The sequence below is a fragment of the Eucyclogobius newberryi genome, unplaced genomic scaffold, assembly GCF_026437365.1.
Source record: "Eucyclogobius newberryi isolate DKJ021-1_F unplaced genomic scaffold, fEucNew1.0.hap1 SCAF_11, whole genome shotgun sequence".
NCBI classification, from domain to species: Eukaryota; Metazoa; Chordata; class Actinopteri; order Gobiiformes; family Gobiidae; genus Eucyclogobius; species Eucyclogobius newberryi.
In genome coordinates this window covers 37,125,759-37,143,258 of record NW_027315735.1, presented here as the reverse complement: position 1 = coordinate 37,143,258, position 17,500 = coordinate 37,125,759, and the positions used below count along the sequence as shown (strand labels likewise).

The window sequence follows — 17,500 nt, the reverse complement described above, 5'->3', positions numbered from 1 at the left end:
TGGATGTTTTATGTTGCAATAAACACAGAGAGAACACGCAAACTCCACACAAAGTTCAGTCTGTGCGCCGTACCGTGGGAGGGCTGACACAGACCGGCTGCACCAGACTCGACAGTCTCTGCGTCAGAACAGAAGAGGAGGACGCAGAGGAAGAGGAGGCAGAGGAAGCGCAGTAAGAGAGAGCTGCAGAGGAAGAGGAGAGAGCTGCTGTAGAGGAAGAGGAGAGAGCTGCTGTAGAGGAAGAGGAGAGAGCTGCTGTAGAGGAAGAGGAGAGAGCTGTAGAGGAAGAGGAGAGAGCTGCTGTAGAGGAAGAGGAGAGAGCTGCTGTAGAGGAAGAGGAGAGAGCTGTAGAGGAAGAGGTGCGCTCTCGATGGGACGATGCAGAGGAGATGTTCAGAGACATGGTGCTGGTCTTCTTCTGCACCCTCTGGACTCTAACACAGACACAGGAGGAGATTAAACACCAGGACAAATGTGTGGAACACTGTATTCATGCTCCCGGCTCTTCCCCGGGGCGCCTCCTCCCGGTGGGACGTGCCCCTCCCCAGCGACACCTCCAAGAGGCTCCGGAGAAGAGGCCTGAGCCACCTTGCCCGGCGACCAAAGCCCACGACCACAAGAGAACGGTTAAGGTACAAACCACGTGTGACTGTGGTGAACTCTCATGAAGTTACGTTAGAAACTTAAAAAGAGGCTCTAGAGTCTGAAGGTAAACCAAATATATTAACCATTGTTATATTGTATTGCCAATTATATTATTATTAAGTATTAATTCAACTATTACTGTATTAAAGTATAACCAACTATATTAATTTTAGACTGTATTAAACTAGAAGTGTTTACTCCTTACGCACAAACACATACTCCATTGTTCCTTTTGAAGAATACTGAGAGAGGGCGTCAACCTTCATATCCCGCCTTATATCTGAATGTTATAAATACAGCAGGGCAGGGAAATCGGCGCGATCCTGGAGCGCCCGTGTAAAGTCGCCGAACACATTCGATCGGGATGGATGGTAAGAGCTCTGTTATCTCTGTATTAGAATTGTACTGGCAGGGATTAAACATTTGACTGATTTTAACTGTTTTGATTCATGCCTTTTCTTTCATAAACGAGCACGCCAACAAGTCTCTGGAGAGTCTCTGGAGATTCTAGAGCCTCTGGAGAGTCTCTGGATAGTCTGTAGGGTCTGGAGACTCTCTAGAGACTCTCTGGAGCCTCTGGAGATTCTAGAGCCTCTGGAGGACTCTCTAGAGAGTCTTTAGAGTCTCTGGATAGTCTCTGGATAGTCTGTAGGGTCTGGAGACTCTCTAGAGACTCTCTGGAACTTCTGGAGCCTCTGGAGGACCTGGAGGATCTGGAGGACTCTCTAGAGAGTCTTTAGAGTCTCTGGATAGTCTGTAGGGTCTGGAGACTCTCTAAAGACTCTCTGGAGCCTCTGGAAGATTTGGAGACGCTCTAGAGAGTCTTTGGACAGTCTCCGGAGCCTCTGGAGCTCCAGTGGGGTGGTGTTTGAAAGGTCGTGGACTTACTGCTCCATGCCTCAGCTCCAGAGGCCAGACTGTCACCGACCTCCTGCAAACACAGACAAGTTCATGTTATTTATGTTCTTTACAACACTCTGCATCTCCATCGTTCATCGCACTCTCATATTTCACTCATCAGTCATTCACTCCAGACTCTGCAGTCGTGGTAAACTTCTCCTGTGGCCAGAGCTGCCCTGGGACAGACTGAGGAAGGGTGCTCTCCCCAATATTTTCAGTTAAACCCTAGACGCCTGAATTGTTTTTCCATTATATAGAAAATTATATAAGATTGTGATGTTGACTTCATCTCGACCCCAAAACAAAGGCTGCGTCGACATTGTGTTTCGATCGTACTTAAAACACGAATACTTTTGGGTTTGTCACATTTATGCAACATCACGAGACAGAATGGAACAGAATCATGGAATCGCATTGAAATCCATTTTGAAACTCTTGATTTGATCGATGTTACATGTTCTTTTAGGTCAGTTTACTCTCTTCATCTCTGTAGGTTGTCTAATCGGCTCCTCGTGAGTTTTTCTTCTTCTTCTTCTGCTTCTTCTGCACATCCAGGTCATCCTTGATCTCAGTGGGTTCTGGTTCAATAAAGGTGAATAAAACACTACAAACATCATTTCTTTAATCAACTTCCATCTGAGAGCGGGACAGTCCGTCTGAGAGCGGGACAGTCCGTCTGAGAGCGGGACAGTCCGTCTGAGAGCGGGACAGTCCATCTGAGAGCGGGACAGTCCATCTGAGAGCGGGACAGTCCATCTGAGAGCGGGACAGTCCGTCTGAGAGCGGGACAGTCCGTCTGAGAGCGGGACAGTCCGTCTGAGAGCGGGACAGTCCATCTGAGAGCGGGGCAGTCCGTCTGAGAGCGGGACAGTGGGACAGTCCATCTGAGAGCGGGACAGTGAGACAGTCCATCTGAGAGCGGGACAGTCCGTCCGAGAGCGGGACAGTCCATCTGAGAGCGGGACAGTCTGTCTGAGAGCGGGACAGTCCGTCCGAGAGCGGGACAGTCCATCTGAGAGCGGGACAGTGGGACAGTCCATCTGAGAGCGGGACAGTGGGACAGTCCATCTGAGAGCGGGACAGTCCGTCTGAGAGGATACAACCTCCCCTCAGTCTACAACAGCCTCATGAGACCAGGCGAAGCGGTCAAAGGCGAGAGAGGAGGACGGACCTCAGAAGGACGTTATGACACAAACTGTGAGAGTGAAACCGTCAGGACCAATCAGAGCTCAGAAGAGTCTGAATATCTTTCACATTAGCCACGTTTCGACCGGTCCTGACAGGGACAGAGTGCCTCCTGGAGGAGGTGCAGGTTACGCAGGAGTAACCGCCGTCTGCTCAGCTGAAGAGAAGGAGAGAGACTGTTCTCTCGCTAAAGACGTAGGAATAAATCAAAAACACTTTGGGCTCTAATGTGAGGCACCAGCAGCTCTAATGTGAGGCACCAGCAGCTCTAATATGAGGCACCAGCAGCTCTAATGTGAGGCACCAGCAGCTCTAATGTGAGGCACCAGCAGCTCTAATGTGAGGCACCAGCAGCTCTAATGTGAGGCACCAGCAGCTCTAATATGAGGCACCAGCAGCTCTAATATGAGGCACCAGCAGCTCTAATGTGAGGCACCAGCAGCTCTAATATGAGGCACCAGCAGCTCTAATGTGAGGCACCAGCAGCTCTAATGTGAGGCACCAGCAGCTCTAATATGAGGCACCAGCAGCTCTAATATGAGGCACCAGCAGCTCTAATATGAGGCACCAGCAGCTCTAATGTGAGGCACCAGCAGCTCTAATGTGAGGCACCAGCAGCTCTAATGTGAGGCACCAGCAGCTCTGTAGAAGGTTTAGAGAAGTGAAAAGTAGAGTTTGTATGATACGGGACCTTTAAGTTCTTTAAAATAAAGACCAACAACAATAAACCTCAGCAGAGGGAGAACCTCATCAACAAACAAACAAACAAACAAACAAACACAAATGTACAAACTGAACTACAAATGATATTATTCCTACAGACAGAGAAATAAAGAAGTTAAATTACAGCAAACAATAAATAAAGTATCACTGAAGTCTATAAAACATGAATGGAGTTAAAAAACTAAAATATTAACAAAAAATTATATGGGGAAAAAAAGTCATTTTGAGTTATAACTGACGAGCAAAACATGTTATAAACATGTTATAACATGTTATAACATTTATAACATGTTTATAACATGTTATAACATGTTATAACATGTTATAACATTTATAACATGTCTATAACATGTTATAAAAACATGAACCGTACTTTATTCACAAGGAAATTCTCTGTTTGGGACTGTCCTGTTCTCCCGGGTCAGACTCTCAGGTCAGACTCCCGGGTCAGACTCTCAGGATCAGGCCCCGGTCACAGCTCCTGAGGAGACGGGCCAGCGGCACTGAAATATGGGTCAAATTCAGAGGAACATGAACCTTAACTGACTTTAACACGATGGACGACAGGGAGATGGAGGACAGGGAGGTGGACGACAGGGAGATGACGACAGGGAGATGGACGACAGGGAGATGGACAACAGGGAGATGGACGACAGGCCGATGGACGACAGGGAGATGGACGACAGGGAGATGGACGACAGGGAGGTGGACGACAGGGAGATGGTGACAGGGAGATGGACGACAGGGATGTGGACGACAGGGAGATGGACGACAGGGAGATGGACGACAGGGATGTGGACGACAGGGAGATGGACGACAGGGAGGTGGACAACAGGGAGATGGATGACAGGGAGGTGGACGACAGGGAGATGACGACAGGGAGATGGACGACAGGGAGATGGACGACAGGGAGATGGTGACAGGGAGATGGACGACAGGGATGTGGACGACAGGGAGATGGACGACAGGGAGATGGACGACAGGGATGTGGACGACAGGGAGATGGACGACAGGGAGGTGGACGACAGGGAGATGGATGACAGGGAGGTGGACGACAGGGAGATGACGACAGGGAGATGGACGACAGGGAGATGGACGACAGGGAGATGGACGACAGGCCGATGGACGACAGGGAGATGGACGACAGGGAGATGGACGACAGGGAGGTGGACGACAGGGAGATGGTGACAGGGAGATGGACGACAGGGATGTGGACGACAGGGAGATGGACGACAGGGAGATGGACGACAGGGATGTGGACGACAGGGAGGGACGACAGGGAGATGGTGACAGGGAGATGGACGACAGGGAGATGGACGACAGGGAGGTGGACGACAGGGAGATGGCGACAGGGCGATGGACGACAATGGCGACAGGGCGATGGACGACATGGCGATGTACAACAGGGAGATGGACGACAGGGAGGCGGACGACAGGGAGGTGGACGACAGGGAGATGGTTGACAGGGAGATGGAGGACAGGGAGTTGGACGACAGGGAGGTGGAGGACAGGGAGGTGGAGGACGACAGGGAGATGGACGACAGGGAGGTGGACGACTGGGAGATAGCAACAGGGAGATGGACGACAGGGAGATGGACGACAGGGAGATGGACGACAGGGAGATGGACGACAGGGAGGTGGACGACAGGGAGATGGCGACAGGGCGATGGACGACAGGGCGATGTACAACAGGGAGGTGGACGACAGGGAGGTGGACGACAGGGAGGTGGACGACAGGGAGATGGACGACAGGGAGATGGACGACAGGCCGATGGACGACAGGGAGATGGACGACAGGGATGTGGACGACAGGGAGGTGGACGACAGGGAGATGGCGACAGGGAGATGGACGACAGGGACGTGGACGACAGGGATGTGGACGACAGGGCGATGGACGACAGGGATGTGGACGACAGGGAGGTGGACGACAGGGAGATGGACGACAGGGAGGTGGACAACAGGGATGTGGACGACAGGGATGTGGACGATGACAGGGAGGTGGACGACAGGGAGATGGACGACAGGGAGATGGACGACAGGGATGTGGACGACAGGGATGTGGACGACGACAGGGAGGTGGACGATAGGGAGGGACGACAGGGAGATGGTGACAAGGAGATGGACGACAGGGAGATGGACGACAGGGAGGTGGACGACAGGGAGATGGAGACAGGGCGATGGACGACAATGGCGACATGGCGATGTACAACAGGGAGATGGACGACAGGGAGGCGGACGACAGGGAGGTGGACGACAGGGAGATGGTTGACAGGGAGATGGAGGACAGGGAGGTGGACGACAGGGAGGTGGAGGACAGGGAGGTGGAGGACGACAGGGAGATGGACGACAGGGAGGTGGACGACAGGGAGATAGCAACAGGGAGATGGACGACAGGGAGATGGACGACAGGGAGATGGACGACAGGGAGGTGGACGACAGGGAGATGGCGACAGGGCGATGGACGACAGGGCGATGTACAACAGGGAGGTGGACGACAGGGAGGTGGACGACAGGGAGGTGGACGACAGGGAGATGGACGACAGGGAGATGGACGACAGGCCGATGGACGACAGGGAGATGGACGACAGGGAGATGGACGACAGGGAGGTGGACGACAGGGAGATGGCGACAGGGAGATGGACGACAGGGACGTGGACGACAGGGATGTGGACGACAGGGCGATGGACGACAGGGATGTGGACGACAGGGAGGTGGACGACAGGGAGGTGGACAACAGGGATGTGGACGACAGGGATGTGGACGACGACAGGGAGGTGGACGACAGGGAGATGGACGACAGGGAGATGGACGACAGGGAGGTGGACGACAGGGAGGTGGACGACAGGGAGGTGGACGACAGGGATGTGGATGACGACAGGGAGGTGGACGACAGGGAGATGGACGACAGGGAGGTGGACAACAGGGATGTGGACGACAGGGATGTGGACGACGACAGGGAGGTGGACGACAGGGAGATGGACGACAGGGAGATGGACGACAGGGAGGTGGACGACAGGGAGGTGGACGACAGGGAGGTGGACGACAGGGATGTGGATGACGACAGGGAGGTGGACGACAGGGAGATGGACGACAGGGAGATGGACGACAGGGAGGTGGACAACAGGGAGGTGGACGACAGGGAGGTGGACGACAGGGAGGTGGACGACTAACTCACTGTTAGATTCATCAAACAGTAAAATGTTGGTTGTAATTTTGAATCTGAAATACATTTGAAAATGGGACAAATGGGACAAATGGGACACTTGATGGGGACAAACGCAGGACATTCAGACCATTCTTTTCTATTCAGTTTGATTTGACTGGTTGGGTCCAGTTCCAGGAGTTTGCATGTTCTCCCCGTGTTACCGTGGTTTCTCTGGCTCCTCCCACCGTCCAATCACATCCATGTGTGAGGATAAATTGGTGACTCTAAATTGTCCCTAGTGGATGAATGTGAGAGTGAATGTCTGTCATGTCTATGTCTCTGTGTCAGGCCCCTGTCCAGGGTGAACCCCGCCTAAGGCCCAAAGTCACTGGGATAGACTCCCGTGACCCCGAAAGGAACAAGAGGGAGAACATGGATGAGTCCAGTTCTGTTTGTTTTATTTTCTGTTCTAATTGAACATCTGCTCCTGCTGCAAACAAACAAACAAACATACAGATAAACAAACAGATAGATAAACAAACAAACAAACAAACAAACAAATAAACACACACACAGATGAACAAGCAAACAGACAAACAAACAAATAAACAAACAAACAAACAAACAGATGGATAAACAAACAGACGGATAAACAAACAGATAAACAAACAAACAAACAAACAGATGGATAAACAAACAGACGGATAAACAAACAAAAAGACAAACAAACAGACGGATGAATAAACAAACAGATAAACAACCACACAGACGGATAAACAAACAGACAAACAAACAAACAAACAAACAAACAAACAAACAAACAAACAAACAGACAGACAGACAGACAGACAGACAGACAGACAGACAGACAGACAGACAGACAGACAGACAGACAGACAAACAAACAAACAAACAAACAGATAAACATTCCGAGCACATCCCACACACTGCGTAGAGGGTTCTGTGCAGAGGGTTCTGTGCAGAGGGTTCTGTGCAGAGGGTTCTGGGTAGAGGGTTCTGGGCAGAGGGTTCTGGGCAGAGGGTTCAGGGCAGAGGGTTCTGTGCAGAGGGTTCTGGGCAGAGGGTTCTGGGCAGAGGGTTCAGGGCAGAGGGTTCTGGGCAGAGGGTTCTAGGCAGAGGGTTCAGGGCAGAGGGTTCTGTGCAGAGGGTTCTGGGCAGAGGGTTCTGGGCAGAGGGTTCTAGGCAGAGGGTTCAGGGCAGAGGGTTCTGGGCAGAGGGTTCTGTGCAGAGGGTTCTGTGCAGTATCTGGACAGAGGTTTCAGACTCAGGTCAAAATAAAGGCTTTGCCAGCAGCGGTCACTGACCCACACAGAGATCTGGACCAGCGCCACTGAAATAGAGTCGGACTATTTCAGGCCTGAAGCTGTGACACTCAAACTGAGCCTAAACTTAACCTGCAGCAGAGAACTTTAGCGCTTTAGAAGTTCAGAGCTTTAGAAGTTTAGAGCTTTAGAGCTTTAGAAGTTTAGAGCTTTAGATGTTTAGAACCGTAGCACTGGAGACAGGAGCTTCCTCAGAGCAGTCAAAGGGTTAATACTCTGAGTTTGGTCCAAACCCTTTTACAGCCGATAGAACCAGCAAAGGACACAAAACACTCTGTCACTGTACTGTTATTGTACTGTTATTAAACTGTTATTATACTGTTACTATACTGTTATTAAACTGTTATTACACTGTTATTGTACTGTTATTGTACTGTTATTGTACTGTTATTAAACTGTTATTAAACTGTTATTATACTGTTATTACACTGTTATTACACTGTTATTGTACTGTTATTGTACTGTTATTAAACTGTTATTAAACTGTTACTATACTGTTATTAAACTGTTATTACACTGTTATTATACTGTTATTGTACTGTTATTAAACTGTTATTAAACTGTTATTATACTGTTATTACACTGTTATTGTACTGTTAAACTGTTATTGTACTGTTATTACACTGTTATTGTACTGTTATTAAACTGTTATTAAACTGTTATTGTACTGTTATTAAACTGTTATTATACTGTTACTATACTGTTATTAAACTGTTATTACACTGTTATTGTACTGTTATTGTACTGTTATTAAACTGTTATTACACTGTTATTATACTGTTATTGTACTGTTATTAAACTGTTATTAAACTGTTATTGTACTGTTATTACACTGTTATTACACTGTTATTACACTGTTATTGTACTGTTAAACTGTTATTACACTGTTATTATACTGTTACTATACTGTTATTAAACTGTTATTACACTGTTATTATACTGTTATTAAACTGTTATTATACTGCAATTCTACTGCTATTATATTGCAAAAGTTTAATTGCATTATTGGACCAAACCAAGTCACCCTTTTAGTCCTGATTTTGGCTCTTTACCTAGTTTAGACCTGGTTTAGACCTGGTTTAGACCTGGTTTAGACCTGGTTTAGACCTGGTTTGAACCTGGTTTAGACCTGGTTTGGACCTGGTTTGGACCCACTTTAACCAGGATTCTGGCAGATCTAAATAATAAATTGTGGATAATAAAACCTAACCAGTCCCAAAATGTCTTGTCCTGGTTTAGTTCCATCTCGTCTTCGTTAAGGTTGGGATTTAGTCCCAATTTTGATTATGTGATTTTGAATGTATCACAGCTCTAAACCAGGACCAGGACCAACCCAGGACCAAACCAGGACAAACCCAGGACCAACCCAGGACCAAACCAGGACAAACCCAGGACCAAACCAGAACCAAACCAGGACCAAACCAGAACCAAACCAGGACCAACCCAGGTCCAACCCAGGACACACAAAAATGTGGACGAACCCAGTCCAAACCATGAATAAAAAAGGGTCAAACAAAACCTAAACCAGGACCACAATCATTAAAACAGAACGTCCATAAGTGAATAGACCTTCACCACAGAAGTCCTGAAATGTCTGAACCAAACCAGAAAACTAACAAACATCTTCTGCTTTAGATCTGTGTTTGAAGGCCTCGTGCTCCTCACCTCCTCACCTCCTTACATCCTCACCTCCTCACCTCCTTACCTCCTTGAAGGGTCTGAAACACGACACAAATATCCAGAAGATAAAGGTCCAAAATGAGTGAAATGATCAGTGTTTGTGGCAGTTATGTCCTGGCATGGCTGAGCTCAGGCCCAAACACAACGGCAGAGCAGCGGCAGCAGGAGGGAGGAGCGGGTGAGGAGCGGGTGAGGAGCGGGTGAGGAGCGGGTGAGGAGCGGGTGAGGAGCGGGTGAGGAGCGGGTGAGGAGCGGGGCGAGGGCGAGCCAAGGCTGAGGGGGAGGGACAAGGCAAATTTAGACACTGCATTTCAAACCGGCACAACACACGAGCAGAAATGTAAAAGCGCCGGAGCCGAAAAGTGGAAGTGAATCAGAAAATCAAGGTTTAAGAACGAGGCAGAAAAGAGGGGTTCCACAGTATGGCATTAATTATATTTACCTTGCATTTATTTTAATATAAATACCCAAAAATACCATTACATTTTTTTTTTCAGTTTGTCACAGTCGCCTTTGTGCTCAAAATCAAACATTTAAACACCAATGAACGATCGATCACAAGCTCCTGAAAATGTATTGTTTTTATCCATTTATATTGTGTTTTCTTGCATTCCAGAGCCTCAAAAAGTCCCGCCGTGATTGGTCAGATACAGTCAATTTAATTGAACAGAATCGTGCAGGACACTTATGTCTCCATTATCGAGGGGAAGCAGGTTTTGCCCGAGGAAATGTGAGCGTGAACGTTTAATAAACTGTTTAGTGTCAGAGGTGAAGACGAGACGCTCAGAGGCGACGCCCAGAGGAAACGAAAGAAGCTCTGGAGTCACAAAGTCTTCACTGATACATGAGAAGTGAGAGAGAGGGGGAGGAGAGAGGGAGGAGGAGGGGAAGAAAGAGGGAGGAGAGAGAGGAGAGGAGGAAAGAGGGAGAAGTGAGAAAGAGGGGGAGGAAAGAGGGAGGAGAGAGGGGGAGGAAAGAGGGAGGAGAGAGAGGAGGAAAGAGGGAGAAGTGAGAGAGAGGGGGATGAAAGAGGGAGGAGAGAAGGGAGAGAGGGGGAGGAAAGAGGGAGGAGAAGGGGAGGAGAAGTGAGAGAGAGGAGGAGGAAAAAGGGAGGAGGGGAGAGAGGGGAGGAGGAAAGAGGGAGGAGAAGGGGAGGAGGAAAGAGGGAGGAGAAGAAACCACAAAACGGTCAGTCCAGACACAGTTTAAATCCTTATTTTTATTCATTTATTTACTTCTCAGACTCATGTTTGCTCCAGTTTAGTGTGAGCCAAAAGAATTGTCACGAAACGAAAACAGATCCAGTGCAAACAAACGTTCAAACATTTCAGAAAAGTACAAAACATCATCCAGAAAATACTCACTGCAATATTTGGTCTCATCTTTTACATTTAAAAACACATTTATCACATATGGCAAGTTCAGTCGCTCATGGCACACGAAAAATACAGTTCAAAATGGTACAAAGTTAGGCTTATTATATTTCAGCTAACAAAGACAATTGTGTAGGCGATAATATCCTACAGTTCATATTTAATGCTTCGCTGAGTTGAAAATCTATAAAACACTCTTGTAAAACCTCTCTTCACATCCTTCTCTTCATTTGTCACATTCATCTGTCACTTTCGACATCTCACTTCGTTTTTAAAGGACACATAAACATACATCAAAGTAACAGCAGTTGTAATGAACGTGACTCGAGGCAGAAATTCTCACAACTACAACGATCAATTATTATAAGTGATTAACCCAATTGACTTAATTATTAGTAGTTCAGAGCGCGTAATACCTGCAAATATATGATTATTATGTTTTGTTAAACCGAATTTGTCCCAGATGAAGCTAATGTGGTGGAGTCTTTTTAGAGACAATAGTTTTTGGGACGAAAAACACAACTTGTACAAGTTTTCTGTGTCTTTTTGAAGTAATTATTTATTTTTCCGAGTCAGAAAACGTCTCCAGAAAACAATGGCGAAGTGAATGAAACGTAACACAACTGCAGACATGTTTTTGACGAGGAAACAATGTTATAAAAGTTGAACAAATAACTTCAGTTTGTATGATATGTGTCAATTTAAGCATGTTGATTAGTATCTTTTAAGCATGTTGATATGTGTCCTTTAAGTGTGTCGATATGTGCCGTTTAAGCATGTTTATGTCAGTTCTTTAAGCATATTGACATGTGTCCTTTAAGCATGTCAACATGTGTTCTTTAAGGATGTCGATATGTGTCCTTTAAGCACGTAGATGTGTCCTTTAAGCACCTCGATATGTGTCCTTTAAGCACGTCAATATGTGTCCTTTAAGTGCCTCGATATGTGTCCTTTAAGAATGTCGATATGTGTCCTTTAAGAATGTCGATGTGTGTCCTTTAAGCACGTCGATGTGTGTCCTTTAAGCATGTCGATGTGTGTCCTTTAAGAATGTCGATATGTGTCCTTTAAGCATGTCGATGTGTGTCCTTTAAGAATGTCGATATGTGTCCTTTAAGAATGTCGATGTGTGTCCTCTAAGCACGTCGATGTGTGTCCTTTAAGCACGTCAATGTGTGTCCTTTACAAATGTCGATACGTGTCCTTTAAGAATGTCGATATGTGTCCTTTAAGAACGTCGATGTGTGTCCTTTAAGAATGTCGATATGTGTCCTCTAAGCACGTCGATGTGTGTCCTTTAAGCACGTCGATGTGTGTCCTTTAAAAACGTCGATATGTGTCCTTTAAGAATGGCATATGTGTCCTTTAAGTATGTCGATATGTGTCCTTTAAGCACGTTGATATGTGTCCGTTAAAAATGCCGATATGTGTCCTTTAAGAATGTCGATGTATGTCCTTTAAGAATGTCGATGTGTGTCCTTTAAGGATGTCGATGTGTGTCCTTTCAGAATGTCGATGTGTGTCCTTTCAGAATGTCGATATGTGTCCTTTAAGAATGTCGATATGTGTCCTTTAAGAATGTCGATATGTGTCCTTTAAGAACGTCGATGTGTGTCCTTTAAGAATGTCGATATGTGTCCTCTAAGCACGTCGATGTGTGTCCTTTAAGCACGTCAATGTGTGTCCTTTAAAAATGTCGATATGTGTCCTTTAAGAATGTCAATCTGTGTCCTTTAAGGATGTCGATGTGTGTCCTTTCAGAATGTCGATATGTGTCCTTTAAGAATGTCGATATGTGTCCTTTAAGAATGTCGATATGTGTCCTTTAAGAATGTCAATATGTGTCTTTTAAGCACGTCGATGTTTGTCCTTTAAGCATGTCGATGTGTGTCCTTTAAGCACGTCGATGTGTGTCCTTTAAGCATGTCGATATGTGTCCTTTAAGCTTGTCAATGTGTGTCCTTTAAGAATGTCGATATGTGTCCTTTAAGAATGTCGATGTCATATGTGTCCTTTAAGTATGTCGATATGTGTCCTTTAAGCAGGTCGATATGTGTCCTTTAAGCACGTCGATATGTGTCCTTTAAGAATGCCGATATGTGTCCTTTAAGGATGTCGATATGTGTCCTTTAAGAATGTCGATATGTGTCATTTAAGAATGGCATATGTGTCCTTTAAGTATGTCGATATGTGTCCTTTAAGCATGCTGATATGTGTCCTTTAAGCATGTCATATGTGTCCTTTAAGTATGTCGATATGTGTCCTTTAAGCACGTTGATATATGTCCGTTAAAAATGCCGATATGTGTCCTTTAAGAATGTCGATGTATGTCCTTTAAGAATGTCGATATGTGTCCTTTAAGAATGTCGATATCTGTCCTTTAAGCACCTCGATATGTGTCCTTTAAGCATGCCATATGTGTCCTTTAAGTATGTCGATATGTGTCCTTTAAGCACGTCGATGTGTGTCCTTTAAGTATGTCGATGTGTTTCCTTTAAGCATGTCGATGTGTGTCCTTTAAGTATGTCGATGTGTGTCCTTTAAACATGTCATATGTGTCCTTTAAGCATGTCATATGTGTCCTTTAAGCATGTCATATGTGTCCTTTAATAGCCGCCATAACCCTCTTTACAGTGGACACGGTTTAAAGGTGCACTGTGTAACTTTCCTCTTCCATATTGCACCTTTAATCCAGATGAAACTTCCTGTTCTTCGAACTGAACTTCCAAAACCGTTTTTATGTTTTAAAGAGAAACGACACAAACTGAAACACTGTCCTTTAAAGGCAACATTATTTAGACTGAACCCAAAACAGATAAAAAAGCACAATTTATCTGTGTTTTTCAGTAAATGCACAGAACCAGCTGCAGAACATTCACCAAGTCTAGCTACAATGCTAACATGCTAACATGCTAACATAAGCACGCGTGACGGGTTTTTACCTTTGAACGTTTATTTGACAAAATAATAGTTATTTATGTTTGTATTTGTGGAAAAACTTCAAAAACACAAATACAAACGTCACAAAAACACAAAAAAGTGTTAAATCTGTTAAAAATCTGAAATATAATTTTTTCACCGTCGCGTCATAAATTGGACAAAAATATTCACATTTGAGTTAAGATTATTGATAATGTATTTTTTGGAAAAGTTTAAATAAATCAAATTTAAAGGATAAATTTGACTTTGCTGAATATTTCTTTGTTGTACAAATATACGGAGAGTTAGTTTGTATAAAGTTCACATTTACAAAAAGCCTGAAATACTCGAGTACAAAGACGTGGCTCCAGCGGCACAAAAACACTGCATTTTACACCAAACGAGGGCGTTTTTAAAAGGACAATTACAACTGCGATTACGGCTCTTAACAGTTGTGTCTCTCTGACGAGCACAGCGCCCCCTGCAGCCTGGAGCTGCAGCCTGGAGCTGCTCCCCTCCCGGGGACAATGCTGGATGGACGCTGATGTCCATTAAAGGGTAGGAGTAGGATAAATATCTGAGTTCTTGGTCTTGATTCTCAGATTGAAAATGACTCTTGGATGAGAGTCCAGATGAAACGACTGAATCTTCTTCTACGATGGACCCCTGCAGTGGACCCCTGCAGTGGACCCCTGCAGTGAACCCCTGCAGTGGACCCCTGCAGTGGACCCCTGCAGTGGACCCCTGCAGTGGACCCCTGCAGTGAACCCCTGCAGTGGACCCCTGCAGCGAACCCCTGCAGTGAACCCCTGCAGTGGACCCCTGCAGCGAACCCCTGCAGTGGACCCCTGCAGTGGACCCCTGCAGTGAACCCCTGCAGTGGACCCCTGCAGTGGACCCCTGCAGTGGACCCCTGCAGTGAACCCCTGCAGTGGACCCCTGCAGCGGATCCCTGCAGTGGACCCCTGCAGGACGAATGAGGAATTACACGACATGTTTTATTGTTTTGATCGTGATGTTAATTATCACGAATATCGTTAAGCTCAAGATAAAATCGTGACATTCTGATTTGTTACTGCAGCGACTCGCCTCGACACGCCCCCTCGTCCCGGTTCACAGTCTGGTGGGCGTGTCTCCGGATCTCGATCGTCACGGTAACGCCTGCAGGGCCTGTGCGTTTAAACAATCCGTCTGAACACTTTTGCATAATCGACTCTAAAAGCCACGCCCACTTCTAAAACCTTGTGCGTAAACGACACAGATTCAATACGCTTTCAAGCCACGCCCACTGCACTGATCCTCCACCGCGAGTCAAACATGGCGTGTGTCACGAGTCAAACATGGCGTGCGTCACGAGTCAAACATGGCGTGCGTCACGAGTCAAACATGGCGTGCGTCCCTCGTGAACTCAAAATCAATCCTTTCGACGAGTTTTGACGGACAAAACGAACAAAACAAGTCACTTCCATTTCGCCAACGAGTTAAAAAAGAAAAGAAAAATCAGTTGTGGATTTGGTCATTGAACCTTTTTCTTCTGTAGAATAAACGTCGCCACTAGAGAGCAGCAGCGAGCAGACGGCGTTCTGACGGCGTTCAAACAGCGTTAAGACTGCGTTCGGACGGAAAAGTCGCTGGGCGTTTGAGGAAGCCCGACGTTGGTCCCATTTCCAGTATAAATGCGTCGCGAGGAGGTACGGTCTTTGCCCCGCCCCCCGTACCGGAGGTCGGGCCAAGGCGCGTGTGGGCGTGGCCAAAGTCACCAGTTGAAGAGCGAGTTGTGTCCCAGGGTCATGAAGTAGATCTGACTACTGCCGCCGGACTGGACCGACGCGAAGAACACCTGCGGCACAAGAACATCGTTATGACCGCGAGCGCCGGAACGCTGACCGCCCACTCGCTGACCGCCCACTTATGTCTTGAATTGTTTTGTGATTTCATTAGTTTAGACAATCAGTTGGACTGATTTAAAAAGGAGTTGGACTCCGAAAACACATTACCCTTTGTGGATAGGTGTTTTTTATACTTATTTTTTATTTAGTCAATTTTGTTGTATTTCTGTTTCGGTCATTTCTTTGCGATTTTAATGCATTTTTCTTGCTGTATGAAGCACTTTGAATTGCCTTGTGTATGAAATGTGCTCTAAAAATAAACTTGCCTTGCCGTAGAGAGCCGCGAGCACCAAAACGGTGACCACCCACTCGCCGTAGAGCGCCGCAAGCACCGAAAGGCTGATATGTGTCCTTTAAGTACGTTGATATGTGTCCTTTAAGAACGTTGATATGTGTCCTTTAATGGGGTCGATATGTGTCCTTTAAGCATGTCATATGTGTCCTTTAAGCACGTCGATATGTGTCCATTAAGCATGTCATATTTGTCCTTTAAACATGTCGATATGTGTCCTTTAAGCACGTTGATATGTGTCCTTTAAGAACGTTGATATGTGTCCTTTAAGCATGTCATATGTGTCCTTTAAGCACCTCGATATGTGTCCTTTAAGCATGTCATATGTGTCCTTTAAGCACGTCGATATGTGTCCTTTAAGCACGTCGATATGTGTCCTTTAAGCACCTCGATATGTGTCCTTTAAGCATGTCATATGTGTCCTTTAAGCACATCGATATGTGTCCTTTAAGCACCTCGATATGAGTCCTTTAAGCACCTCGATATGTGTCCTTTAAGCATGTCATATGTGTCCTTTAAAAACGTTGATAAGTGTCCTTTAAGCACCTCTATATGTGTCCTTTAAGCACCTTGATATGTCTCCTTTAAGCACGTCGATATGTGTCCTTTAAGCAACTCGATATGTGTCCTTTAAGCATGTCATATGTGTCCTTTAAGCACCTCGATATGTGCCCTTTAAGCACCTCGATATGTGTCCTTTAAGCACCTTGATATGTGTCCTTTAAGCACCTCGATATGAGTCCTTTAAGCACATCGATATGTGTCCTTTAAGCATGTCATATGTGTCCTTTAAAAACGTTGATATGTGTCCTTTAAGCACCTCTATATGTGTCCTTTAAGCACGTCGATAAGTGTCCTTTAAGCACGTCGATATGTGTCCTTTAAGCACCTCGATATGTGTCCTTTAAGCACCTCGATATGTGTCCTTTAAGCACGTCGATAAGTGTCCTTTAAGCACGTCGATATGTGTCCTTTAAGCACCTCGATATGTGTCCTTTAAGCACGTCGATATGTGTCCTTTAAGCACGTCGATATGTGTCCTTTAAGCACCTCGATATGTGTCCTTTAAGCACGTCGATATGTGTCCTTTAAGCACCTCGATATGTGTCCTTTAAGCACGTCGATATGTGTCCTTTAAGCACCTCGATATGTGTCCTTTAAGCACGTCGATAAGTGTCCTTTAAGCACGTCGATATGTGTCCTTTAAGCACCTCGATATGTGTCCTTTAAGGACCTCGATATGTGTCCTTTAAGCACGTCGATAAGTGTCCTTTAAGCACGTCGATATGTGTCCTTTAAGCACCTCGATATGTGTCCTTTAAGCACGTCGATATGTGTCCTTTAAGCACGTCGATATATGTCCTTTAAGCACCTCGATATGTGTCCTTTAAGCACGTCGATATGTG

The 17,500-nt window shown here is 46.1% G+C and overlaps 2 protein-coding genes across 2 annotated transcripts in view; both read right to left on the bottom strand.

Moving 5' to 3' along the window:
* myot (myotilin) overlaps positions 1-9,770 on the bottom strand; it is a 44,474-nt gene extending 34,704 nt beyond the window's left edge. Inside the window, exons 1-3 of the mRNA XM_072440053.1 lie at positions 9,647-9,770; positions 1,534-1,576; positions 74-434 (exon numbers count right to left, since the gene is read on the bottom strand). Coding sequence (XP_072296154.1) covers positions 74-434; positions 1,534-1,541 — 369 coding nt within the window. The 5' untranslated portion in view covers positions 1,542-1,576; positions 9,647-9,770. The remainder of the gene's footprint in view (positions 1-73; positions 435-1,533; positions 1,577-9,646) is intronic.
* A 5,824-nt stretch (positions 9,771-15,594) lies between these two features.
* LOC140346519 (mitogen-activated protein kinase kinase kinase kinase 4-like) overlaps positions 15,595-17,500 on the bottom strand; it is a 103,944-nt gene continuing 102,038 nt past the window's right edge. Inside the window, exon 33 of the mRNA XM_072432632.1 lies at positions 15,595-15,753. Coding sequence (XP_072288733.1) covers positions 15,670-15,753 — 84 coding nt within the window. The 3' untranslated portion in view covers positions 15,595-15,669. The remainder of the gene's footprint in view (positions 15,754-17,500) is intronic.